At 41.7% G+C, this 26,807-nt stretch overlaps 1 protein-coding gene across 2 annotated transcripts; it reads left to right on the top strand.

The window, feature by feature from the left end:
- The first annotated feature begins 281 nt into the window (after nucleotides 1-281).
- On the top strand, nucleotides 282-21,668 carry LOC119139260 (matrix metalloproteinase-16-like). 2 transcript variants are annotated; one of them, XM_037279796.1, is made up of 11 exons: nucleotides 282-774; nucleotides 6,289-6,437; nucleotides 6,791-6,805; nucleotides 6,926-7,048; nucleotides 8,944-9,248; nucleotides 12,423-12,584; nucleotides 14,458-14,675; nucleotides 16,282-16,420; nucleotides 17,964-18,114; nucleotides 18,173-18,288; nucleotides 19,713-21,668. In XM_037279796.1, the coding sequence occupies exons 1-11, from the start codon at nucleotides 646-648 to the stop codon at nucleotides 20,045-20,047; spliced, it is 1,842 nt and encodes a 613-aa protein (XP_037135691.1). In that variant the 5' UTR covers nucleotides 282-645; the 3' UTR covers nucleotides 20,048-21,668. The 2 variants fall into 2 exon arrangements, with proteins under 2 accessions (XP_037135691.1, XP_037135692.1); XM_037279797.1 differs by lacking the exon at nucleotides 6,791-6,805.
- The last annotated feature ends 5,139 nt before the right edge of the window (nucleotides 21,669-26,807 follow it).

The following is a 26,807-nucleotide window of genomic DNA, read 5'->3' on the forward strand; positions in this document are numbered from 1 at the left end:
CTTTTTTCACACTGCTACATAAAATGTACAAACAAAGAAAATGTGATTTCCTTTCCTGCTAAAAAAAAGAACATGCACCAAAAGCTGGAGTACTGAACAAAGGCTATTGTGTGCTTGTGGTAAAGTGCTGACAAAGTAAGATAAATTCCTCTTGTCTCGGTGAACAGACGTTACGCGTGACAATGTGAGCAAAACAACCTCATACACGCTTGCTGTCAGGGATGTTTATTTATTTATTTTTCTTTTGTGGATGGGGGGCGCTCAGGCGCTCCTGGATGCGCGCATGCGCACCGGGTGGGAAGCGCAATTGAAAACGAGCAGCTATGCCGCGCCAGGCAGAAAAGGCTCTGGAGGTTTGCAACAACAGCCGACGCACCGGAGGACAGATCCGGGGACGGTGGTATCGGGAGGCGACTGGCAATCGTTAACATCTTCTTGCCCGATTGACCTCCAGGTTTAGGGAACCTGCAGAACGCATTGTGGGCTATTGACCGAACTCGCAGGCTGGCTGCTTCCCTCCCCGATCCATCTACAATGTTGCTGCTAGACGTCTGAGGATTTATGACGCCCGCCTCCGGGTTGTTTGTACCGACTGTGAGTCAAACTTGAACTGAGACAATAAGCGGACAAGCAGCGGCGCTCACTATGGTTTTATTGGCGGTGCGCAGCAGCAAGAGATGTCTCGGTCGCTGCTGTATGGGGACGATATGCCTTCAGTTGTTGCTGTGGATTTTATGTGCCGTGAACGGAGAGGAGCAGCCGTTCAGCGTGGAGGTAACAAGCGGGACATCCATCACCTGAAAGCCGCTCACCATTCCAAATGACAACAGCACCGTGGTTATTCTACTCGTGGTCCAAAACTGCAACTTTTGTCGCGTTTTCAACACACGCTTCATTGTGTTTCTTGCAACAATGGGCTCTTTGTGCAATAGATCAGCTCGTTTTTCCCCACTTCTAAGCTGAAAATTGAACATAAAAGCTCAATTAAATGCATTATTAATAGGTAAACAATGTGCAAATATGATTATACAAATTAGTATTAAACTCACAAATCCGCGTCAATCGTGAAAAATGCTTTAAATAAGAAATGCATGATATTTAATACAACTGGACGAATAATACTCACTCGGGACTTAGTGCGATGACATCAGAGCAACCTCATTGTATGCTTACTAAGTGCTATCATCTTCCACTTGATGTCTCAAGAACTGTTGCCTTCCTGTCCACTATTTCAAATAATGAAGGGGTGGGGGAAAAAAACATTTTCAAATTCACAAGTGTTGGCTGCACGCGGTGTACTAATGATTTGCATGTCTGCCTTTTAAAAGAATCAACTTTAATTGTTATATTTTTTTAAAGTTCTTTTCGAGCCAGTAGTTATTTCCTCCTTGGAGGAGCGAACATGTCCCCCCCCCCCCACACACACACACAGGCATAAAAAAAAAAAATCAATCTATGTACAAATCAGTCCTGTCATGCATTCACACGGACGTTTTGGCATGTCCACCGACGCTCATTTAAGTAGTGCATCAACACGTCAGCATGATTTGCAAGTTTGGCATGCCACAATCTTCTCGGCTGAGAGGCTGACGTTCGATTTAGTCCAGATGCTGCAGGTTATCAACTTAAGCGCTCGTAATGCAAAATTAGCAGCACCCTTTATGAACAAGTACAAATTTCTATTTTTAGACTAAGTATATGATTCTGCTTTTCTCTCCCATAAGATGTAAACAACATAAAAATTAAAGTGACTATTGTTTGTCTGAGCATTTCTGTTTACCGTATTTTCCGCACTATAAGGCGCACCTAAAACCTCTAATTTTCTCAAAAGCCAACAGTGCGCCTTATAATCAGGTGCGCCTTATATATGGACCAATATTGAGTACTACAGCAGGCGTGACCAAGGTCTGGCACGCGGGCCAAATGTATATATCTTATATATGGACAAAGTTTTAAAATTAGCCATTCATTGAAGGTGCGCCTTATAGTGCGGAAAATACGGTAATTATATTTGCAATTGTGATCCTATTCATTGGTTGTTGATAATTTGATTGATTGAAACTATTGATTAGTTTCAGCTATTTTCAACACATTGTAGTCTAAAAACATGTCAGCCGTAAGAATTTGAATGACATCCGCATCCTGCAGGCAGCATTCTTCTGCTCAGCGTGACACCGGCATGAAGAAAGAAGTTAAAAAGAAGCCTTTGATCATTTTTTAATTTGATTTCTTGATTTTTTTTTTCCCGTTGCGGATCAAGATTGCTGCACTGTTAAGTGTTTTTGTACGCTCTGTACTTCTGATAGTTGGAAATTTCGGGAGTGAATTTTGAGGTGAGATATGAGCTACCTCCAGCAATGACAGGTATTAATTTATAGTGGGTAGGAGTGCAAATAATAAATCTGGTTTGATGTGGAAGCTATGAGCTGAACTTGCTCAATAATTGCTGCTCCATTCGAAAGACTTACTGTTCTGGTTGGCTGACTTCCTGGATTTGACTTCATGGTCAAATTGGCTGCCTTGCATTTGTCCTCCAGTAATATTCTTCCTTTCTTTCCCCCCTTTAATTTGGATTTGTACAGAAGGTACAGCCTGTTACTGCTAAGTCATTCATTTTTGTTGCACATTATTCCAGCAGGATAGATGTTCCATGCTCCATCCTGAATAGTTATGAGGTGTCAGATTTAGGTCTTAAATTATTATGTAATGCATCAGAGCAGATTTGATCGCCCACCGGGGGTGTCAGCTGTTTGTCGATCACATATGGCTCACCTAGAGACATATACAACATGTGTTGACCTTAATGATTCATAGCATCAGTCTGACACACAAATAAGCCCCGCCCCCTCTCTCCAGCCGTTGTGTTTGTGTTCTATATTTGACGCTCACACTTTACTAAATATTTAGACCCGCATACAAAACGCGAGATGATGCCTTCAGGGTGTCTCGTATGTAAAGTGGCTGATTGTAACAGATTATTTCGAGTGCCACAATGTTTGGGTGTTTGAAAAGTGCAAACCCCACACTTGCTTTTTTGCAGAGGTTTTGAAAAAATGGTTTAACTTGTTTGAGTTCAAAAAGAAGAATACACTCTCGCTCCCAAAAGGCACCAACCACTGATCGGTATGTTGGATCAGACTCTGACATTTGTGGATGACATTTTTCTGACATTTTGTCCTAATGGGGCCACTGAGGTAAGCATGACATGCATTAAGTATTGCGTGTGTGTGTGTGTGTGTCTGCTTATGTGTGTGTATTGGGTCAGTAGAAGGTGAATATGAACTGTTTTACATTTTTGCAATGCCCGCCAAAGTGTCCCATCACAAATTTCAGCTGATTGGAAGTCCAGTTGTCTCTTTAAGAGGCATGAAGCAGTTTGATTGTGTGTTTACGTGTGGGTTTGCGGTCACTGGTGTGGGCAGGAAGGCTGTGGTTTCCTTGACAACCCTGGCACACTTACCAGTGGTTGTTGGTGTGATGAATAATTTAGAGTGGTCAGATTTGGCACGCTTTGCTAGTGAGCCCGGGTTATGTTCTAACAGTTTACCGCTTACCTCCAAGTACCGTATTTTCCGCACTATAAGGGGCACTTAAAAACCTCAAATTTTCTCAAAAGCCAACAGTGCGCCTTATAATCCGGTGCGCCTTATATATGGACCAATATTGAGCCACTATGGCAGGCGTGTCCAAATATATTGACTTATATATGGACAAAGTTTTAAAATGGGCCATTCATTGAAGGTGCGCCTTATAATCCGGTGCGCCTTATAATGCGGAAAATACGGTATTCGTACTTGCCAATAAATCCACAAAAAAAAAAAGTATGAATAGGACCAACAACAACTAAAAGATAAAATATGGAGTATTTTATTTTTAAAAGCAACATCACTCGCCGTCCCCGTGACCTGAGGGAGCAGACCGGTGTCGGATGTGGCAACATCAACAGTCGCCACATGCTCGCAAAGTGTTGCTATGCCAGCCAGGCTCCCTGACATACACCTCATCCATAATGGAGTAATTCCATCCCCTTACACGATGGCCTTTTGATGGCACCCATCGTCGTAATTAGGCCACCTTCTGCTTGTCAGGTACAGTCTGAGTTTGAAACGGAGAGTCGGTCCCGAGGTTCACATCGACTCAGCGTCTTTGTCAAACTCCTGAAAGGGACGTTGGATCCGTGCTCCTTGTCAGTACAGTACTTTGCCCTTCTTTTCAACTCAAATATTTCCCCTGCTAGTGTTGGCGTTTTTGGCAGCAGATGAAAATTTGTTTTTTTGACTCTGTTCAATCGGATAGTTTTTTTTGTTAGTGCTGAGATCGCAGTGTTTTCTGTCTGCCTGCATTTTTTCTCCTTTATTGTGTAACAGTTGAGAATAAAAAAAAAAAAACAGTCCTGGTGAAAATACAGAGGAGTGACTGGGTTCTACTTCTCAGTGTAGTGGAGACAAGTCTGGAGAATCCAGAAATAGGCTTAGATGGAATTCAGACATTTTAGGTTTTAGCCAGTAATCTGAATTAATGAGTAGAAGGGAAATTCTAACCTCATGACTGCAAAGAAGTATGAATCACGAGGAGGCTGATTCGCTGAGATTCAATTGTGGTTTTGGTCACTTTGATAGAACGTTATAAAGAATTTTGCCAAAACAGACTAGTTGGCAAACTATGATACAAAGTTCAAATAGTTTCAAACAAGCTTTGATTGACACGACACTCAGAATGAAGTTGTTTTCGAGTGGTGTGAAATGGAAGCACATTATCTCGAAAGGTGTTACATAAATTGCCCATTAACGTCATTACACGACCTAAATGCGTTCCGACCTACTGCAGGAATTTCCATTCCATTGAACGAGGAGGCTGTTGAGCTGCAAGCGACTTCTCCTCAAATTGGCACGGAGAGTCAATCGATGCAAGACCCGCAACGGGAAATAATTAAAGAATGTACTCAACAAAGTAATGAAGGAGACGGATGGCAATGAAGGCTGAAAGAAGCAGAGCAACCTTGGAGTTGTTTGATTATTATTGAAAGTGTGTCAAATACTTTACAGTCCACGTAAAGCAATTTTAAAGGTCAACTTTTATATTATTCCATGAGTGCTAGCTCAACTTTGGCCCAATGTGGGACAGATTTGAACAGATAAATGTGTTTATTTATTTAAAAACAGCCTTGTGTGGGGTTTTTTTCTTCTTTTTTTGTTTGATCGGCTGTGCCTAGCTTTTTTTTTTTGCCTCTTGAGATATCATCGTGGCAGTCAGGGAAAAAGGGGAACGCCGAACGTGGCTGTGATTTTCAAAGAGGAGATGCCAAGGAAGAACAGATAATTACAGGACAAGGAAGGAGAAAGTACGCATTAGAAGTCAAATGAATACCAGCAGAAAGTAGAGGAGTGATTTTTACAAAGTGAGATGCACTGGAAACAATTTTGTATATTCTTTCAAGACATGCTGTCTAAATGCGGACATCTCTTAAAACCAAAAAATGACGAAACTCCTTTTGATGTCACGCTACTTCAGATTTTAACTTCTAATTTGGTGAATGGAATCAGTTGACGTGAGAGCAGGCTAATGTTACTGTTTCTACAGTCGTGAACTTCCATGTTTGACCTTCACTGGCTGCTAAATTTGATTGTATTTCAGCCACTCCAAACTATAAACAGTGTAACGATATTCTCCTGTCGGATCGTACTCATGTTTTGCCAAAGAGCTTTAGCAGCGTGAAGGCTAATTGAGGGGAATTTGCTGCCAGGCAGTTTATTAGACATTTGATTCCCAGTCTCAATTGGCGTGTTTATGTTTTTACACACTTCAAATGCGTTACAATCTATTGCTTCTCTTTATGACCGGGGATTTTATTTGTGTCACAAAATGCAGACGTCGGACGTTGTGTTTATTGTTTTGCTGATGAGGAATACAGAACGTCTGGGACTAGCCAAATCCCTTAAAGGTCTTGCGTGGGAAAGCCCGACTACCCCCTTTTCCTCCCTCCCGAGATCTGAGGTGATTCCCTTTGGCAGGATTTTATAGGGACACTGAGAGCTCTATTATGGCAATTTCTTTTCCTGACAAGCCAAACAACACGATAAAAGATTGCATTCTGCTCAGTAAACCTAACATAAATTCGATTTCTTTTTTTTTTTTTACCTCCTGCCACTTTCCATTTGATCATTTCTTTCAAAAGAGCCAACTGCTGTGCTATTCTTTAGGATTTTATTTTATTTTATTTGCAATGTGCATGATGTGTAATGTCTCCCACTTGGTACCCTTCCCTAATTTGTGTTTCTTTGTTCCTAGACGTGGCTCCAAAGGTATGGCTACCTCCCTCCTGCAGACCCCAGAATGTCAGTGCTACGTTCTGCCCGAGTCATGCAGTCCGCTATCGCTGCCATGCAGCGCCGTTACGGCCTCAACGTGACAGGAACTCTGGACAGCAACACCATAGAGTGAGTAACACCGAAAATTCAATGTGGTCCAAACAAAACGAGTGAATCAAAGTGATGCTCGTTACGTGACTAACTCTTCTTTTGTAAGTTGTCATCGATCCTCGACACTCTGCGCGGTGACTTTTTACCTGCGCGTAACTCAAACGCTGTTCGCTGACATTTGTCCCCGGCGACACCCAAATGCCATCCGTGCTACAAATGGCAATGAGCTCAATCTGCCCACTGAACTGTAACGCCGTAATGTGTCCGCCGGCCGAGTGACTGCCATCTAACCACTGGACTGAAACAGGGTGAAATGTGATCAGCTAACAGTCTGCCTGTTTTTCTATTTCCCTTTGCTTCTCGCTATGCAGCGGGAACACACTGAGGTGAGCGTCATATGTGGATCCATCAGATAACGTGGACTGGAAAAGTGTGCCAGTTGAGCCTTCAAAATATTTTTGCATGGTAGCCGTCTTAATAGGTTTTATTGTTGTGTCCTCCTGCAGGTGGATGAAGAAGCCCAGATGTGGCGTTCCTGACCAGATTGCGGGTGTATCAAAATTCAGCGTCAGGAAACGGCGGTACGCCCTAACGGGACAAAAGTGGCAACACAAACATATCACGTACAGGTGAGTGACATTCTTGCCTCGAGCAAAAAAAATAAATATCTGGTTTGTAAAGTTTTATGAACGTCTGTAACAACAAAGACGCATGAAGGTCATCAGAAGTTCACTGTTGCTTTTTACGAGCCCACAATTTGTCAAATCGCTTTTATCTGTCTTTGGCTTTATGTTTTATGGGACAAGCCTTAATGGTTGCTTTTTGTCTACTTTGAGGATAAACGCGTGGCGAATATTGAATTAGACACGCAGCTGTTTTGGGATATCGTTCGGGGGCAGAACTGCGAGAAAAACAAAAAGAATATGCAAATGGGGAACCCTTTGGATTGTTTTGCATTTCTATATAAATTGGTCATGAAAATCTAAAAAAAAAAAAAAAAGCTTTTAGATTTCTTTTTATTAAAAAAATAAAATATATAAATTGTCAGAAAATAAAAAGATCTAAATTGTCAGGCTCAGTCAAGGCATGTGAAAAACAGAAATGAGCTACAAGGAGAAGAGGAACCCCCCGAGTGCAAAGTTGAGGGATAGATTATGTAATAGGATCGAAGGATTTCCAGAGTGTATTTGCTCTTGCGCGCATATTCGTAAGGGCTCTATGTGGCGGTGTGCGAAGCTTAGGCAGCTTTGCCTCGGGCTGTCAAACTGCTGCAGCCAAAGTCGTGAATGCGGTGAAATTCCATGTCGTCTTCCACCTTCGACAGTGAGGAAACGCTTTGCCGCCACCGAGCAGTGCAGTCCGGAATGGCTCCGACAAGATATGAATCTCGGAAAATGTCAAATGTTAAATATTCAGCACAAAAGGACAGAACGAACCCAGACGGTTTAATAAAAACACCCAAAAAAAAAAAAAAAAAGTATTCCATACCCAACTGGGCCGCTCGATACAGTAGCTAAAATGCTAAAACAAACATTTTACGAGGATCTAAAAATCGACAGCAATACCTTTTTAATTGTTTCATAGAAGCTGAAATAAAAAAAACAATTTCGATGGAAAAACACTGAATAAAAAGAGTTGATTAATCAATTTTTACTCTTCATTTAGTTAAATCGCACCCCAAAATGGAAAAACACATTTCTGCAAGTGGATTTTTAATGTCCTCCCCGCTGTCTCAATCTGCTATCGCTCGGTTTGATTCCAGCTACGGTCACACTCTAAAATATCCATCTTTCGCTTTCAGACTCGTTAAATAATCATTAAAAAACAAAGCTGGGTTTTGAAAAGGCATAATTAATGCATGGTGTGTGTGCTGGTTTCCACGTCGGCGTATACAGTATGTGCTGTTGGGAGGCCCTAATTAGCTTTGGCATCCCCACTGTTTTCCCCACATGCAAGTACTATTATAGCGCACGAGATGCATCCAGAGTAATTATCACCTCCCAACATGGAGTTAAATATTTGATATGGCCTTAGAAGGGGTCAAATTCTTTAATTCGTCAATTAGCAGTGGTTTTGGAAAGGGCTCGGACTTTTTTTCAAACGTCATTAAAAAAAAAAAAAAATCACCATTCGAGTCAGCTACAACAGCAGGCAGACGTCTTCTCATAAGCTGTTGGCAACCAAACCAGAGTGAAACCAAATTTTAATACCGTGACGATTATTCTCAGAGCGTAGAAAGCCGTGAGAGCTTTTTCCCCCTCCGTGACTAACCAGACTTGGGCTTTCAGAAGGCAGTGGGCTGTTGATAAGCCTTAATTAGAAAGTAGATTTGTGAGCTAGAAAATTGTCCAATCCTCTCCACACCTGCAACAAATCAGAGCTGGCATTGTGGACTCGGCTCAAAAATCGTAAGCCTCAGTTGGCAGGATCGTATTTTTAACTTTGGGTACCTTGCGTACTACTTCACATTTGAAACAACACAACAGTAATAAAGTCTTCCATTTTGTGTGTCCTATCCGTACAGCATAAAGAACGTGACCCCCAAAGTCGGTGCCGAGGAGACCCACGATGCCATCCGGCGAGCTTTTGACGTTTGGCAAAACGTGACACCGCTGCGCTTCGAAGCCGTGCCGTACAGTGAACTGGAGCGAACCAAAAAAGACGTGGACATCACGATTATCTTTGCCTCAGGTTTCCATGGTGATAGCTCACCATTTGACGGCGAGGGCGGCTTCCTAGCCCACGCCTACTTCCCAGGGCCAGGAATCGGCGGAGATACGCACTTTGACTCGGATGAGCCGTGGACGCTGGGCAACCCCAACCATGATGGTAAGCTACGGTCGAAAGTCGTGAGTCACCGTCTTAAACTAAACATGTAAGCTACACGTACAGTACCGTATTTTCCGCACTATAAGGCGCACTGGATTATAAGGCGCACCTTCAATGAATGGCCCATTTTAAAACTTTGTCCATATATAAGTCCGTATATTTGGACACGCCTGCCATAGTGGCTCAATATTGGTCCATATATAAGGCGCACCGGATTATAAAGCGCACTGTCGGCTTTTGAGAAAATTGGAGGTTTTCGGGTGCGCCTTATAGTGCGGAAAATACGGTACCCTAAACTCGACCTTTGCATATTTCAGTGGCGCTGATAAATCTCTGTCCAGTAAGCCGCCAGTCTGTCATAGCTAATCCCTCGCACCGTTGAGGGGAAAGGACCATTTGGCGCTTTGGTTGTCGGCACCGGGGCGGACTGTGGATGTTATTGTTGTTATTGTTTTGGATGATGAGGCCACCAGTGAGCACTGGAGAATTAATCCTCGGTCCGCTGGGAGATAAACGCACGCAAGCATGCGATTTAAGTACGCTCGTACTGTAGCTGTTCCATCTTGTAAGTTCACACGTGACGTTTTGTCTGAACCTTTTTACCCGGCAACACAGACACGTGTGAGTGGATTAGTGGATCACACTCTTGAGTATTGGGGTGTCATTTGTAAGGATATACGATTTATTTTTCTTTTAAATCTGTTGATTTTGATCAACTTGAAAATATTTTCAATCAATTTGATGACTGGTTAAGGGAGTAAAACCAAACGTATAATCGTAACGTATTATTATCCCAAAACGTATTACAAACATCACTTTGAAGGCGAGTTTTTGCAATCGCACGCACACTCGGGAGCGAAATAAAGTCACGGAAGGAAGCAGAGATGTCAGCACGTGTTTCTGCCCACCAGGCTGCCACTAGAAATAGACAGCCACCTACTGACAGCAGCAGCATCAACTTCCACATGGGCGCTGGGGCTCGCTTCCGCCTACACACACGCACGCACACACACACAAACACACACCTTGATAAGGCGTCCCCTCCCGCTGATATGCCCTTATAAGATTCTCCACAGCATCTTAATTGAAAATGACGTGCATCAGCATCTGTCTTTTCATTTTCCCCGGCCGGTGTAAGCCGAGTTTTCACAAGCAATATTATAGTTTGGGGCTTTCCAAGGACACCTGTTTTTGTGTGCCCACGTGCAAAGCCCCCTCGCTCGGAAATGTATTATTAATGATGAATGATCACAATAAAAAATGTACACCAATCCCCCTGTCTTGCTCACAGGTGCTACGCTGAGATAAACATGACAAGAATAAAGGATGTCCTTTCCTTGGCAGCATTAATTATATGCTCGCTGCTGGTTTATTTACCTCCAGTCCGCAGGAGCTGCTGATACTCGAATCCTTGGCAATATTCCAAAGTCTGAATTTCACTCCGTTGCAGTTTCTGTAAATTAATAATTACGCCACAGCAGAGTACACGTTATGTTGAGTTAGCTTCTCCAAAACTTAGTACATTCAATAACAAAAAATATATATTGTATTTTTTTTTGGTCTGATACAATATTGGAGAAAAAAATAATAATTCAGCGTGCTTGGAGACCGAAAACAACATCGAAATGCAATTACCCCCCTTTGGTGTGCAGTTTGTTGTGTGGCACCCGTTTCCAAGAGCACTTCTACAAGCAAATTGTCAGTGGTGAAGTCTCTTAGGGGAATTGTTGAAGCGTAACACTGCAAAACAATTTAGGCCAAACCAGAAAAGTACCACAAAAAAAAAAAAAAACACCCAAGCGATAGAACAACTTTGGTCTTTGCGTTCGTATAAACATTTTTAGTGATAACATCAAAAACTATTTTATTCGTATATTTCTACGAGACCTATCAGATCTTGTTCCAGGACAGTCGGAACTCCAGAACTTGGACGGACAGCATCGTCATCTGATTTGTGTGCCTGTGTCTGTTTATCTTGTTCATGTTTATGTCAGGGAGGTTGTATTCCCACATCACATGTGCCCCGAGCACACAGATAGGCCGCGACATGTATAGGGAGCTTGTAAATTACGGAGAAAGAGCAAGCAGACGACTCTGGTTTCTAATCACGGCTCCTGTTTACCACTGAGAGAGAAGATTGTCAATGTAAATGTTAACGCCACCCTTTGAAGTGTCTTTTTTTTTTATTTCAACCCGCTAAAACGTAGGTGTCAAACTCGAGGCGCGGGGGCCAGATACGGCCCGACACATCCTTTTATGTGGCCCGCAAAGACAAATTTTGCATCGATTACTAAAATTACAAATTGTCTTCACTTTTTAAAAACAGAGATAGATAGACCGTTTTTTATTACCATTCATCCATTCAACTATTTGAAGTTTTTACTAGTCTCAGATTTCAAAACTAGTTATTTATCAGTTTGTCGTGTAGCCTGTACTGTAAATAGCTTGCAGATGCTTGAGCTTTTTAAAACTTTAAATAACTTCCCACATTTGCTATATTTTTTTTGTCCACCTTGTTTTATTCCTTGTCACCTTTTTTCTTTTCACCTGTCTTGTATCCTCACCATTGGCGAGGCTGTAACCAAGTCGCCCTTGGCTTTTTGTTTACGGACCCCCACGTACAGTATGACTTAGGTCGACAAGTGAAAAAATAAAGTGGCAACCTCAAATGCCCCCGGGAGGCCAAAGAGTTGAAGCTTAAGAATAACACTTTGGAAAATTACAGTTCATCTTCATTCATTCGTATCATGTGGAAATCATTTGACCTCCTCGCTTGCAAAATATATTGACAACAACGCACTGTTCTCTCTTCTAGTTTAATACTACAATGTTTCAAACGAAACCTGGCTATACTCAATTTAATAGTTACGCTTGACAACAAAAACGATTTCATGCTCACATCTGAGAAATATTTAGTCCGTGTGACGTAAATGAAGGGGATTTAGCGGGAGTCGAGAACGGGGGGGGGGGTGTTAATTTCAGAGCGAATTGAACTGTCGACCACAGAGTGTTCCAGAGTCAAAAGTTCACAACCGCTTTGGTTAACCGCAACTGCACGCTAATTACAACCTATGTCTCCCGTTTCTGTGTGGACCTTATTGCGTAATCCCCTCAATTCACTGCATATATTGTAAATTGGCCATGTCACAGCTAATTTCTCCATCCAACTTTCAGGTAACGATTTATTCCTGGTGGCGGTCCACGAACTGGGTCACGCACTCGGGCTGGAACACTCCAATGACCCGACGGCCATCATGGCTCCTTTTTACCAATACATGGACACTGAGAACTTCAAACTACCCATGGACGATCTGCTGGGCATCCAGAAGATTTATGGTGAGCCTTGTTTTTGGATTTTTTTTTCTTTAGATGACACATTGGTACTGTTTTGATCATCTTGTCTTTGCATGTGACGCAACTTAGTGGGAAGTTGTCCCTTATAGCTGTCGAGACTGTAAACCAGTTACACTCCACCGAGATGACAGCGGGCTGTCGCACGAATGGCTGCACACATTCCCTCACACACACACGCACACACACACACACAAGAAGCGGCCATCTGTTTACATGACTAGGGTACCTTTGGGAGTGACAGACCTGGGCAAGGGATCAAATCTCTCCTCATCCCTCTTGTGTTTTACTCCTCTCCCTCCACCTCTCTCTTGTACTCGGAGTTGAAGGGCAGGACAAGTGGCAGCAGTTCCTCTCACGGAAATCCTTCTCTGTTTCCCCCCCCGGCAATTCCCCCCCTCCTTATTGTTGAATCCAAATAAGGTCAATGGTGCGACCTTCAGTGTTTATATCAATGGGAAGTTGAGGCTGAGAAGGAAAAATGGTCATGATGTCATTAGGCTGCAAACATATCAAGATTTCCAGTGTAATTAAGACTTAAGCGCTTTTGTCACACAGTATTGCGATTACACATTGTGGCCTCTGGCTTGCTTTTTTTTTTTTCTTTCAACCTTCTACATACCAACTGAGCAGTACAAAAAAAAACTTGTTGAAGAAATGTCAGCGCTCCCAACTGCCAACCACCATATTTATGTTCTAGCCAACACAAATAAGTTGTCCGTAACGTGTCTCGGAGTCACGTCTGATTTAATTTGTAAAAACGAGTCCTTGGGGCTCCTTGGACACTAATAGGCTTTCTGTTTATTTTTGTTTGACTTGCCATGAGCGACTTATATTCATTCATTTGTTACCCCGGCTAAACAGTTCCGTCTTATCTTGATGGCAAGCAAATACACCTCGAGACTTTCCTTTTTGGCGTACGCTGCTCGGACTGATAACGTTTCGGTGGAAACAAAACAGACTCGGTCGGTTTCGGTGTGTACTTAACGGAATTAATCATCACACAAGTGGAAATGAGATTTCGGGGTGTGTTTCTTGTGATACAATAATACAGTGGCGCAAGAATTCTGGATAGTATTTATTTTCTCTTGTCATGGCACAGAGATGTTGCCAGTTTATGCCCCCCCCCTCGAGTGTCCAACTAACTGTGATCTCCCCGCATGCTTACATAACTGCCGAGCGCTTTGCCTCGTCTAATCTGGGATGTATTTCACAGGATTTAATTCAGTCAGTGAAAGGAATCCCGCTCATGTAAAACCCCGGGCATCCGTTATGTGGACTGGAAGATGTCTAGCGCTCCCGTTAATCCACTGATCGGCCCGCCGTTCGATTAGTTTGATGTATGCCTCCTTCCCTTAAACAATTGCTCTTTTGCTTCCTTCATCTGCAATCATCATTAGAATCATTGGATCTGTTTTACATTCACTGCAAAGTCTTCCATATGAAAAATATGGAATATTCCTGCAGCTTGTGAAGCCAGCCATATCTTCTTTTTTTTTTCCACATTCACAGGGAATGTTATCTCTGCACCATCATGTGTTCAATTATTTATACTTGCAACCCACTCATGGTCCTCCTTTCTACCTCTCTCTTTGTACTCGTTGGATTCATGTTCTTCAGTCTGCTTTCATGTTAGTCATGAATATTAAGCGTCAGCGAGAGAAATGTGTACACCGCTTGTTTTATTCTTACGTTCAGGTTCAACGGCATCTTTTTTTTTAAGATTGAAAAATACATGAAGGGAAGTGGTTAAATCATTCTCTGCCAGCCCAGAATCTTTGACGTCTTTTGCCGTCAATGGGAGTGAATGTTTTTTGTCCTCGCGTAGCTCATTTTTTTTTGTCGACATTTTGTCTAGGGCCTCCTGACAAGCTCCCGCAGCCCACCAAGCCTTTACCAACGGTGCCCCCTGCTCGTTCCCACCCGCCTTCCGATCCACGCAAACCAGACCGGCAGACCAGACCTCCTCGGCTGCCTCCCGGTGACAGACCGTCGCATCCCAATGCTAAACCTAACATCTGTGATGGATGTTTCAACACCTTGGCCATACTAAGAAGAGAGATGTTTGTCTTTAAGGTAAACAAAAAACAATATTTTGAGCCATTAGTTGGAACCTCAGACCATTTTTTTGTACCACAACTCACAAACGTGGCTTTTAAGAGAAAACTACACGCGTGCCTCAATGAATCTTTATCCTTGGTTGAAGCTTGTGAGCACAAGACTACTGCACCAAGCAGTGAGGAACACAGATAAACCTTGGGGCAAGACACAAAGCAGCCTTGTGTTGTGCACACACAGGATAAAGAGTGCTACTCATGCTTTATATGTGACCTTTTTTTTTTCCGGTAGGGGGTTATAAATAGTATTAATTGCTTAAGTAAGAGTCTTGTGGAGTTAAGGGGAAGAGAAGACTTTGTTTGCCATTTCCCCTTCTCACCCATTGCGTTTTACGGCCAAAGATAATAAATCTGTTTTTAAACTTTGCAATATATTATGGATGAAACTGCACTTAGAGCAGCAGTTGTTGATATCAACACCTACAATGGTTCATTCAAGTTTTTTATTTTAGTATTTCATAGTAAACAAGTAGTTCTAATTATTCAGGCATATAGATTTTAACTTGGGGAATTCATATTCAAGCATTTATACTCTTTAAAAAATTCATTCAACGTCTATTTAATCTCTGCATGCTTATGTTATCCACTCACAAAGCTCGATCGGCCTTGGGGGAAATTACTTCAACTTTGTTACATTTAAGTGAATTTGCTACATCTACTTACTGTGCATAGAAAATACCAGTAAACATTTTTTTTTTGTAAATATGTTGCATTTTGTTCTCAGCCTGTTTTATAAATGACAAAGCGAGGTGAGATGTCGCGCTTGTTACAGTTGATAATTTTTTTTTACCATATCTAGTGCACACACGTGGGGCTATCATTTTTCCTTTATTTGCAAACTCTGTTAAATAAAATTTCAATTTTCAACTTTTGTTGTTTCTACAATAACAAATTAGTTGAAATGTTTTCGAGGTTTCATGACATCCTTTTTTTCCTAGTGGGAGTATAAGATGTTAGGGTGGGGAAAATCACATTTTCTCTCATCTTAAGTCCAGAGAATTCAAAAAGGTCCAATTTCAGACTTAACATGTGTTTTCAATTACCTTTGCGTTCTTTATATGAAAGAAAATGTGAAGCAGTTGGCATCTAGGGCAGCTGTGGCTTTTAAGTGAGCCAGGCAAAGGAATCACAGAAGGAAGTGAGAAGTTTGGGCAGAGTGAACAAGGTTGAAAGAGGAGAAGTGTCCAGCAGAGTCCCAGCGAAACAATTGGATTAGAAAGTGAGAAAAGTGAGAGTAGCGGAGACGCTTTGTTTAATCAGCTATTGATGTAGCCTTCATTCGGTGTGTGTATGTGTGTGTCTCCAAATCTTTTGTGTCCTGAATGTATAATGAGAAGACTGCTGGACTGTTTTTTTAGCATGGGGTGGGAGTCCAAATGGCTTTCCCAGCTGGGTCTCCCCTGACTCTGTTTTTGGCATCAAATTTCATCCCTCATCAAATAGACACACCTTCCATTCCAATGGGAAAGCTGAGAATCTGAGAATACTCACCATATTGCACGTGACAAAATGAAAGAGCATGAAAATACTTCAGAATAATTTATGGTGATTTTTTTGTCTTTTAGGATCATTGGTTTTGGCGAGTACGGGATAACACGGTCATGCCTGGGTACCCGATGCTCATCAGTGTTTTCTGGAGGGGTCTGCCACCCAAAATTGATGCTGTCTATGAAAATAGTGAGGGCAAATTTGTTTTCTTCAAAGGTAAGCCTGTTTTTGTTTTTGTTTTTTTTACAACCGCCACTATTCTTTTATTTTAAGGGGCTTGATAGTCTGGTACAAAACAACAACAAGAGACTCGTGTCTTCTTTGTTATCACTGAGGGAACTCCCTTGATCTTATTTCACTGTAAATCTGAAAACGATGAATGTTTTGCTCACTTGCTCGGAAAATCCAAGGTAATCCTCAAGCTTTGTCTTTTAATAATGTTGATAGTGAGCTTAGTCCTAGCGGTATTAATGTTTCTCTTTAAATCTTCGACTTTAGTCCAAATGAATCTTGGAAATGACGGCACGGCAAGTTATATTCTGGTGTTTTTTTTTTGGTCAGTATCAATATGCATGAGGTCGACGCCTAGGTAGGGCAATGAAAGCAGGCTGGCAAATAAAACTACAAATCTTCGCTCAACCTCATTTCTATTTTCAAAAACCCAACAATTCCTGGAAACGCACACAACTTGCGCCAAAAAGCTTGTGTGCCTTTTTTCCACCCTGCTATCTTCCCAGACTAGCTAACAACAGGATTGATGCATTTATACCAGTGTATGCTTCTCCCCTCAATCAGAAGAAAATTATAAAAATAAAAATTAGATGTAGACTTTAAATGCAGATAGCTTATAACGCTAAAGAATTCCCCTTTGTATACAGAACAACTCTTGTATGTTACTTTAAAAAAAAAAATCCAATTTTGAGGTAGGAAGTGAATTTAATCCCAGGGTGTGGTGTTTTTTTTTTTTTTTTATTATTTGTGTCAGGGCCAGAGGAAGTGTGACATGGATTGAGTGGGTCTTTGTCAGGGAAAGAGGTTAAATGAATTTCCTCTCTAAAAAGAGGCCGCCGCTGGTTTGTGTGTGTGTAACAAATCCCATGTACTCTTTTGGGATTCTAATCATTGCGGCGATGATAATATTGCAATACAAATTCTTCCAGCCACCCCCACTTCCTCCTCTTCCTCCTGGAATGACTTGAAACGCACTTCCTGGGGTCACACTGTCAGAAGTGTGCAGTTTCACCTAATTACTCCCCAGGAAGGAGAGTTCACTACACAGAGAAATTTGGGGAGTGGACTTAGAAGAAGGAGAATAAAACAAATCCAACAAAACATATTTTACTTAATATATATTTTAGAAAGTAACATGGCATTCATTCATGGCATTATTATATTATATTATATTATATTATATTATATTATATTATATTATATTATATTATATTTATGTTATCGCAATTGAAACTCTTTAACACATCTGGGCGTTTCATTTTTACCGCCTCCTCAATTCCCACAGTATCTGAAAGCAAGGGCAGAACTTTTCACTTTGCGCCTTGTCCTATTTTAAATGAGGGAAACATCGACTACACAAGGCAACAGGTTTACCGCTTGATATTTACGCCAAAGCTCGTGCTCGCCGTCCTTGTAAATTTGCCCTTCTCACTCGTGTATCGCACCCGCAGGGTAACCCGCGCTCTTGCTTGCCCTTCTTTTGCTCAATGTTTCTATTTTCTTTTCTTTTTCTTTTTTTACTTTGCAGGAAAGCAATTCTGGGTGTTTAAGGACACGGTGTTGCAGGACGGATACCCTAAGGACATCAGCCAGTACGGTCACGGCATGCCGGCTCAGAGCATAGAGACGGCCGTGTGGTGGCAAGATGTGGCCAAGACTTACTTCTTTAAAGGAGACAGGTATGGATATAGGAAATGTATTGGTGAATTTTTTTTTTCATCTTTTGCTCGTGTTCAGGTACTGGCGCTACAACGAGGAAAAGAGAACCATGGACCCCGGCTATCCGAAACCCATCACCGTGTGGAGAGGTGTGCCCGAATCGCCACAGGGGGCCTTTGTCGATAAAGCCAACGGTATGATTTGTCCTTGCTGATACTCTAATTTGGCAGCAGCTGGATGTAGTGTTCATTTGCCAGCTTGTATTGATTTCATCTGGTTGGCTGTACGGGGACGTAAATCGCATTCATTTGCCCCGTCTTTCTCATTTTGCATCGGCATGTAAATGAAATGGTGATTATATTGGAATATGAATATAGGTCATCCTGCTCAAGAAATATTTTGGTGCAAATTAATTTGGAAGCCGAAAGAAACACTGGGATCTTCCGGTTTCAGCCCGATGGCCCGAATCAAGCCGGATGTAACTTTCAAAAGTGTTCACCTGTCGAGCCGCTCGATTGTTTGCAGACCAGAAAATCTTTCCGCGTTGAGCTTATCCTGCCAGTTGGACCCGGGCCCGGATTTGGCAACACCTTGGTCGGAAAAAGCAGGGCAGGTGGTACTGAACGCTCGGGCCATCTGTCCTGTGGGTCGGCAGCCAAATTCATAGCCCAATATTTGTGCCGCTGAGGCCGGGAGGAACGTGAGCGGGAAGGGTGGGCGGCGTGGCTGATTGCCTCGTGCATTCGTCACATGAACGTTCGAAGCAGATACAGGTCGGGGTGTGTCACGTGTCGCCGAGATCGACCCAGATAAATTGACATCATTGAGTACATGTCTACGCGGGTGACACATTCACATAGGAACATATTTTTTCTTTGGAAGGAACAATGTCTCCCGTCCACCATTTTTAAGAAAGTCCAATCTCGTTCATTCGATTTACATTTAGAGTATTTGTCCTCATTTTCCCTGAAAACAGCAGGCATGAATAATAAATAGCGAGCCAAGCTGTCACATGCAAGGTAAGCGGCCGGTTTTACATGATATGGATATTTTTAGGGACGTCCTGGAGTCAACCTTAAAACTCCCTTAAAATGAATTCTAGGTGTCAAAAACAAGGTTCACACCAACCTTGATATTATCAAATGGATTTAATTAATAGATATATGTTTGCACTGTGCACAGGAAAGGCAAAACTTTCATTTTATCTTCGCTCAACATTTGCATTGCTGTCTTCACAAATAATCCCACAGAAGGAGACACGTGGTTTCCGAGTGAATTCTTCCTCCAGGGGGTTGGAATCAAAAATGAACACTGACTCGTTGTGACTTTCTAGTTTGCGTGACACCAGTACAATTGGCCACTCATTCTCATGGGGGAAAAAAAAAATAGTCTTTGGAGAACACCAGAGCAGCTTGTTTCCGGATGACATGTATTCTGCTTTGATATTAGCTTTGTGGTTTGACTCACGTGTGTGTTTTTAATGAGTTTTTTTTAATTAATCTCCTGTGACAATGTTGCTTAACAACGCTGCTGTCAAGTGCACAGTGGCTCAACTGCATAGTTCACTATTAGTGAAATTGTTTTATTTATTATTTTTTTCCACATCCCGCCCCTTCAGGTTTCACATATTTCTACAAGGGGAAGGAGTACTGGAAGTTCAACAACCAGTTCCTCAGAGTGGAGCCAGGCTACCCGCGTTCCATCCTCAAGGACTTCATGGGTTGCGATTTGATGTCGGCCGACCCGGGTCGCCCTCCCGCCGGCGACGGCAACACGGACGTGATCATCGAGCTGGACGACGAGGCCAACACGGTGAAGGCGGTCGCCATCGTCATCCCGTGCGTGCTGGCCCTGTGCCTGCTGGTGCTGGTCTACACCGTGGTGCAGTTCAAGAGGAAAGGTACGCCGCGCCACATACTTTACTGCAAACGCTCCATGCAGGAATGGGTTTGAAAGCTGATGAGGACAAAACCGGACCTGAAGGATGAACGTTTGAAGCCTCTTTTGTTGGCGATCAGAACCACAAAGGGCCCCGACAACCGGCCCCCTAACACTCAAGGCATGACCTCGGGACAAGAGGATTGCTGAATCCGCCTTTTTTTTTTCACTGACAAGGGGAGCAGAGGGACACTTTGCGAGGAACGTGTCCCCTAAAATGACCATTAGACAGTTAGAAGAAGAAAAAAAAAAAACTTGAGGTCCGTTTTCTTTTGTATCTTTTGCCGGACTGCTCTTAATCCGAATCAGGGGAAGAACTTTAAGCGGGACATACTCTTCCCACAGGCAAGTCATTGTCATCTGTCATATCAGGTGTTTGGACGAAAAAAAAAAAAAAAAAATCTGTGACCCCACCACCCTAAAAGATAATGACACTTTTTTTTTTCCCCTTTTTTCATTTTGTTCTTAATTTGTTGCGCTTTTTAAGGAGGTTGTCCGTGTTCCCTTTAAAATATTCTTGAGGAAATGAAACCAAATAGAATCTCTCCAAAGAGGATCACTCTTTTTTTTTTCCTTTTTTTTTCCCCCCCCTAATGTCATCATTTGATCCGTCCTCTGGATCCATGCAGCGTGGGAGCTCTGACTGTTGTGGCAGTCTGTTTGAAGACACAGGGGCCAAAACATTCTGCAATATTTTAACTCGCCTTAATTATTCTTAAAATTTCTCGTGCTTGCTTTTACATTTGTGTTGTTGTTTTTTTCTATACTGCTATTTCTTTGTTTTATTTGTATGAGAAGCAGCTTCAAAAGCTTCTCGTCGTTTGGTATTTCTAGATTTTATTACAGGACCCAGAATGCTCAGCACTGGCTTGCAGAGCTCCTCTGGATAAAAGAGTCGGCTTATATTCGGAATAATGTTATTATAATTTGAAGGTTCCTGGAGTAAAGCCACTATTTTGTGTTTTATGTTTGTTGCTGTTAAAGTTTTATCATTTCCCTGCGGCAGATTTCTGGTAATTTGAACATCTTTGGAGTTGTTGGTTAAGTATTTGTTTTTATTATTATCATGTCTTTTTGATTTTGACAAGAGTGCACATCCAAATGTCATTCAGTGTTTCTTAGATTTTTTTTTTTGGAAGTCCTGTCTACTGCCTTTTTTTTTTTTTGCGAGGTCTCACACATCCCAAAATGCTGTTTTCTTTCTATTCAAGGACCCAAAAAGTCAAGATCAGTGCCTGTGTCAGCATGCATGCAAGCTCTTACAACCACACATGTGCTCAACGTGGCTTTCTTTTCCTTAAAAGCTAGGAGGCCTTTTTTTTTTTTTTTTTTATATATATATATTGCCCAACTCCCACCTTAAAGGTACTGGTAAATTTAAAAACCAACGTCCAATAGGATCAAATAGGTACATTCGGGAAAATACTGGGCAATCTATCCAAGTTGGTCAACTTTTTAATGTCCTCTCTGAATGTCTATTTCCATGATCGCAGTCTTCTTTTCTGGTTGATGCAAATGGAACATCTCACATTTGGTTTTTTTGTTCGTGTTAGACTTCAGGACAGTAAAAAAAAAAAAGTGTCCTGATAGAATGAATAAATTGCTCAATCCATGATTAAAAGCTGCCTTGAAACTGTTCATTCTTTTTTCACGCTATGTATAAATTTGTGGTTTTTGATTTTTTTTTTTTTTTTTTTTTTTTGGGTGGCAGTCAACACAATTCTTTTTTATAATTTCAAGAATATTTTTTTTCAACAATTGTTACCGGTTAATCAATCTAAATGTGTGTGTTTTGCACGTAAGACGCAATTCAAGAGCAGCTGCTTGCTCTGACTCACTCGCATTGGCCCGGCATGTTATTCTATGGTGCTATTTTGGTCAGACCTCCTCCTTCTCCTACTCTCCTTCCTGCTGCCGCCATTGGCTTAGACAGTGAGCGATTACAACAGGTATTGAAGGAATACATTTTTATTTAAGTCCGACGGGCGCCCTCCTTAGGTTAAGGACCATTTATCCTTGCGGTGGTTATTATTACTGCCGCTCAGTGCGGCACCTCCGAGAGTCTGCTTGAAGGTTAGCTGAGGTCAAGCTGTTGCCGTGGCCTGGAAGAAAAAGAAAAAAAATACACAACATGGAGAGATGAATGATTGTGCACTCAGTTGCTGGATCATCATTTTTCACGCCATCAGGTCACCGATAAGCTTTTTTTTTTCAGCAAGTGAGACTTGGGCATCAAATAGTTGTTTTCCCCGTTTTCAAAAATTGTCCCGACAGTCATTCTTAAGAATCCACAGGTTCGTTTAATATTCATAACTGCATACTTGTCGCACAAAAGATGACACCCGACCGTGTCACCTTTCGTGTCATTCCTCCATCGTAGCTTGAAAAAGATTGCGCTCTATTTTTTTTTTTTCCCCCCCTCTTCCTTTGTGTAGAGAAATGAGCTAGTTATTGTCACTTTATGGAGTGTGACGGATGAAAGCCGTTTTCCTATCTGGCCAAGTTACATCCATTGGCTAAGAGACTTCCTCCTCATCGCACATAATAGAGCGCATTCAATCAGCCATAAAGTACCTTTGAAAAGAGCGAAGAATGAATCACTGCATTTTCCCGTGTCGAATAAAACCGAATGAACAAATAAATGAAGCCTCAACGCGCTACCACTGATCGTTTTGTACAATGAGCTGTGAGAATCGGACATGCTGGCAAATATGTGTCCAATTCAGTGCCAAATAGTTTTTTCAGCAGAACATTCTTGCTTCAAAATCTATGTAAAAGGGCGTCTGGTACATTCCAGACACATTTTGCTTGAGTTGAAAGTATTTCATTTTTTTTTTTTTCCCGATTCCTCCGATTGTTGACACTTTGTTTAGCCTTCCTGCCATGTTTTGACTGAAAGCTTTCTCGTTTCATTTCTGCGGCTGTCTCCAGCAGAGCTGTTCTATGTCTTCTGTTCACGCCATGCGCGGTCTGGAACTGATGAATCCAGACAGAACAGCAGTTTAATGCAAAACAGACCCAAATGAATTCAATTAAAAAGTTCTTCAAAGCGTGCTAGCTGCTGGCAAACATGTTTTGACAATCTCCAATCAGGCTGATGGAGTTGAAGGTGCAGGGATTTATTTTAGTTTGAGGCTGAATGAAAAGGAAAAGCTGAGCTCCAATTTTTTTTTTACTATTTCTTTGAAATACTTTTATGACCTGTCAAATTAAACGCATAACCTTCACACAAAGCATTTTAGTTTTAAGATAATGGATCTCATTGTGGATTTTTATTTTCTTCCCCGAAAAGCAGTGTTGATGAATCATTGAAAGCATTTATTTTCCTTCACAATTTAATGAAAGCAGGTTTTTCAAATTATTATTTTGCTCTCCAAACACAAACACCCATTAAACCAAGTCGGCAACTTATCACATTATTATCAGAAACTCATTTATTTTTCTTCATTTTTTTCTCTCTCAGCTTGTGCTGCATAGAACAATATCATCTATTCTCCCGTGCGTGATATGTGAAAGTGCTTTTCGTGGCAATCTTAAGGTTGAAATACTGGGAGGCGCCCCACAAAGGTAAATAGCGTACTCTTTTCAGAAGTGTAAAAATGTGGTGGCTCAGCGGTTAATGGTGAGAAAAGAACGCGGCTGACTGACTGCCGCCGCCGCAAAATTATCCCAAGCGCCCCGGTGGGCCTTTTTTTTTTCTTTAAATGGTCAAAAGTTCATTTTTTGTCAGGGTTGGACTGAGACAAACATCTCTCTTGAGGGTTCTACTCCGGTGTCATATTTTTCGGTTCAAGGTGAAGGACAACCAAAGAAGTTGAATGGTAATTATGAACTTCTGCTGACTTCTGAACCATATGTTATGATTTGAATCCATGTGAAACTTTGTTTTCCACTCTGTCTAGCTCTATATGTGTTCTAGGATTGACCGGTCCAGGGTCTATAAGCAAACCACATTCCACAGGCTCATTTCCATCTGGACAAGATAAAGGAGAAGATGGAGGGAAGGAAGTAATGATCCACAGTGTGCAGGTAAAATTAGCTCCATTCATCATGTCATTGATTTGTACAATGGAGAACAAATTTTCTTTGTTTCCGCACTAGATATGGCAAAAATATGCTTAAGTTTCTTTTGGCATTGTTGTCCAAAGGTCACCACCCCCCCTCCCATTTTATTTCAACAAATTACATTTTCCGCACTATAAGGCGCACCTAATAACCTCCAATTTTCTCAAAAGCCGACAAAGTATATATGGACAAAGTTTTGAAATGGGCCATTCATTGTAGGTGCGCCTAATAATCCGGTGCGCCTTATAGTGCGGAAATTACGGTACTCATTATTATTGAGCTATCAGTATGATATGAGTCAATATAATGGACCAAATTGACTTTATGAATCAAGTGTAGGACTGTATCTATTTTTTATACGTCTAATCTTGGCGCTGAAGCTGTTGATCCTTCACAAAGGTAGATATGTATATCTCAGAGCGTGGGAACATCAGAAGATCCAGATTTTTTTTTTCCCTGGCCTTTCTCACAGCTTCCCGTCCCAGTGATAACGCTTTATCAGCACAAGCCATAGGATGCTATTTTTTTCATGTTGAGCCAGACTTTTTATGTGTGTTGAAGGACCCCGGTAACAAATCTGCTATATCAACACAGCTCAGACCAAATACTTTCTTTTTTTTCTGTCGGTGATGATTTTCTTGGAGCTGGAGCTCACACTCAAGAAGTGTGCAATTTAAACGGAGGCTCTCCGGCTGCTGTGCTGTCTCTAGTGAACTTTTTTTTTGCTTTTATAGTCAACATGATAATTCTCGTCCTGCGCTCTGGGGAATTGTACACAGCCGCAGCAGCTGAGAATATTCGTAGAAAAGAGACGTCTTGCATCCTCAGAATAACAACTAGAGATTCACTTGGGTGGTATTCCGGCTTGTTATCTGTACTATAGCAAGGACACATACAAAAAAGCACACAGTTTAGCATGTTGGCTTAATTTAGCTTCTAGTCAAGTCTTAATAGCCAATTAAATATTTACCACCGTCCTCATTTTAATGACATCATGAAAAAAAAGTTTCCATAATTTTCTTAATCATACATGGGTCAATTTGAGTCAAGTTCTTTTACTTCTTCCCACACTTGAAGGGTTGTACCAAACTGAACCTTGAACTGGATTCCAGTCAATAACCAGACTGTTGTTCCATTTTGTCCATTTATTTTCTTCACCCGTGATTTTCTTCCAACTTGTCAATCGTTTGTTGTAAGGGTGGTCTCGGTTGTACTTAGCAGTTAGCAAGTTAGGTGAAAAACCTCAAAGACAACACAAACAAATTCCAACAAAATTCCATTTTGCATATTATTTGTAAAATCAGATACACAGAAAATATCTATGGAAAGTTTTGACTTTAAATACTTATAGACTGTTTTAAATGCGTTCATGTAAATTCATCAAACATCAAAATACAATTTAATTTATGATGAATTTAAGATAGTCAATCCAATAGATGTAAATATCAAACACCCAACCAACCAGTGAATCTTAGGATCTTTTTTTAAGTCAAAAGTCAAAGTCAGCTTTATTGTCAATCCCTTCATATGTCAAGACACACAAAGAAACCGAAATTCCGTTTCCTCCATCCCACGGTGACGAGACATACAAGTAGGCGACACAAAACAAAAACAAGAAGGCACAAACCATAAATAATAAATAATAAATAAAATAAAATGAGCGATGAATAAAAACAGATACTAAATATTAAAGTATTAAATACTTTCAATACATTACAATCATGTGACATCCATCCATCCATCCATCCATCCATCCATCCATCCATCCATCCATCCATCCATCCATCCATCCATCTTCTTCCGCTTATCCGGGATCGGGTCGTGGGGGCAGCAGCTTTAGGAGGGACTCCCAGACTTCCCTCTCCCCAGCCACTTCATCCAGCTCATCCTGGGAGATCCCAAGGCGTTCCCAGGCCAGCTGAGAGACATAGTCTCTCCAGCGCGTCCTGGGTCGTCCCCGGGGTCTCCTCCCGGTGGGACATGCCCGGAACACCTCCCCAGGGAGGCGTCCAGGAGGCATCCTGATGAGATGCCCGAGCCACCTCATCTGGCTCCTCTCAACGTGGAGGAGCAGCGGCTCTACTCCGAGTCTCTCTCGGATGACAAGAAAAAGATGCGTGTTTTTAATTGTCTGTTAATTGTCCCCCCCCCCCGTCTCAATGCCTAGTCAGAGCAGCAAGTCATTTGTCTTGGCAACAAGGAGGATTTGTGAGCTTTACCGGGTGTCTGTTCAGATCTTTTGTTTCTTTTTGGTACTTTTCTGTATTTGCTGATGTTTTTTGTCCATTAGGTCTTTCCGTCTGGCGTCCTTGATTACCTTCAGGTGAGTAGCCTCGTTTGACGCAGGTGAGTAGCGTGCACACGCTCAGTCAGCTGCCATTCGCCGCGACAATTTGTATTTGTTTGCATGTTTCTTTGTTACTTTAAACTTTATTTTATGGACTTTATGGGTTGATTATTTTGGGACTTTTTGGTTTGTTTGTTTTAGACTCCATCTTGCCTCCCTGCTTCTTTTTGAGTTTGTGACATTTTCTCCAGATGTTGCGCCTCCCCTGAAGTTCTCCAGACAGAGGTATATAACACACTTTCAAAAACCACCATATTTGATAGAAATATGAATGATCATAGCTCTCTTTTTGATAGATAGATAAATATACTGGGATACCAAAGCAGTACTGCAGTTTTCTGCTCTTTTGAGACGGTCTCAGCA

The sequence above is a fragment of the Syngnathus acus genome, chromosome 20 (genome assembly GCF_901709675.1).
Source record: "Syngnathus acus chromosome 20, fSynAcu1.2, whole genome shotgun sequence".
NCBI classification, from domain to species: domain Eukaryota; kingdom Metazoa; phylum Chordata; class Actinopteri; order Syngnathiformes; family Syngnathidae; genus Syngnathus; species Syngnathus acus.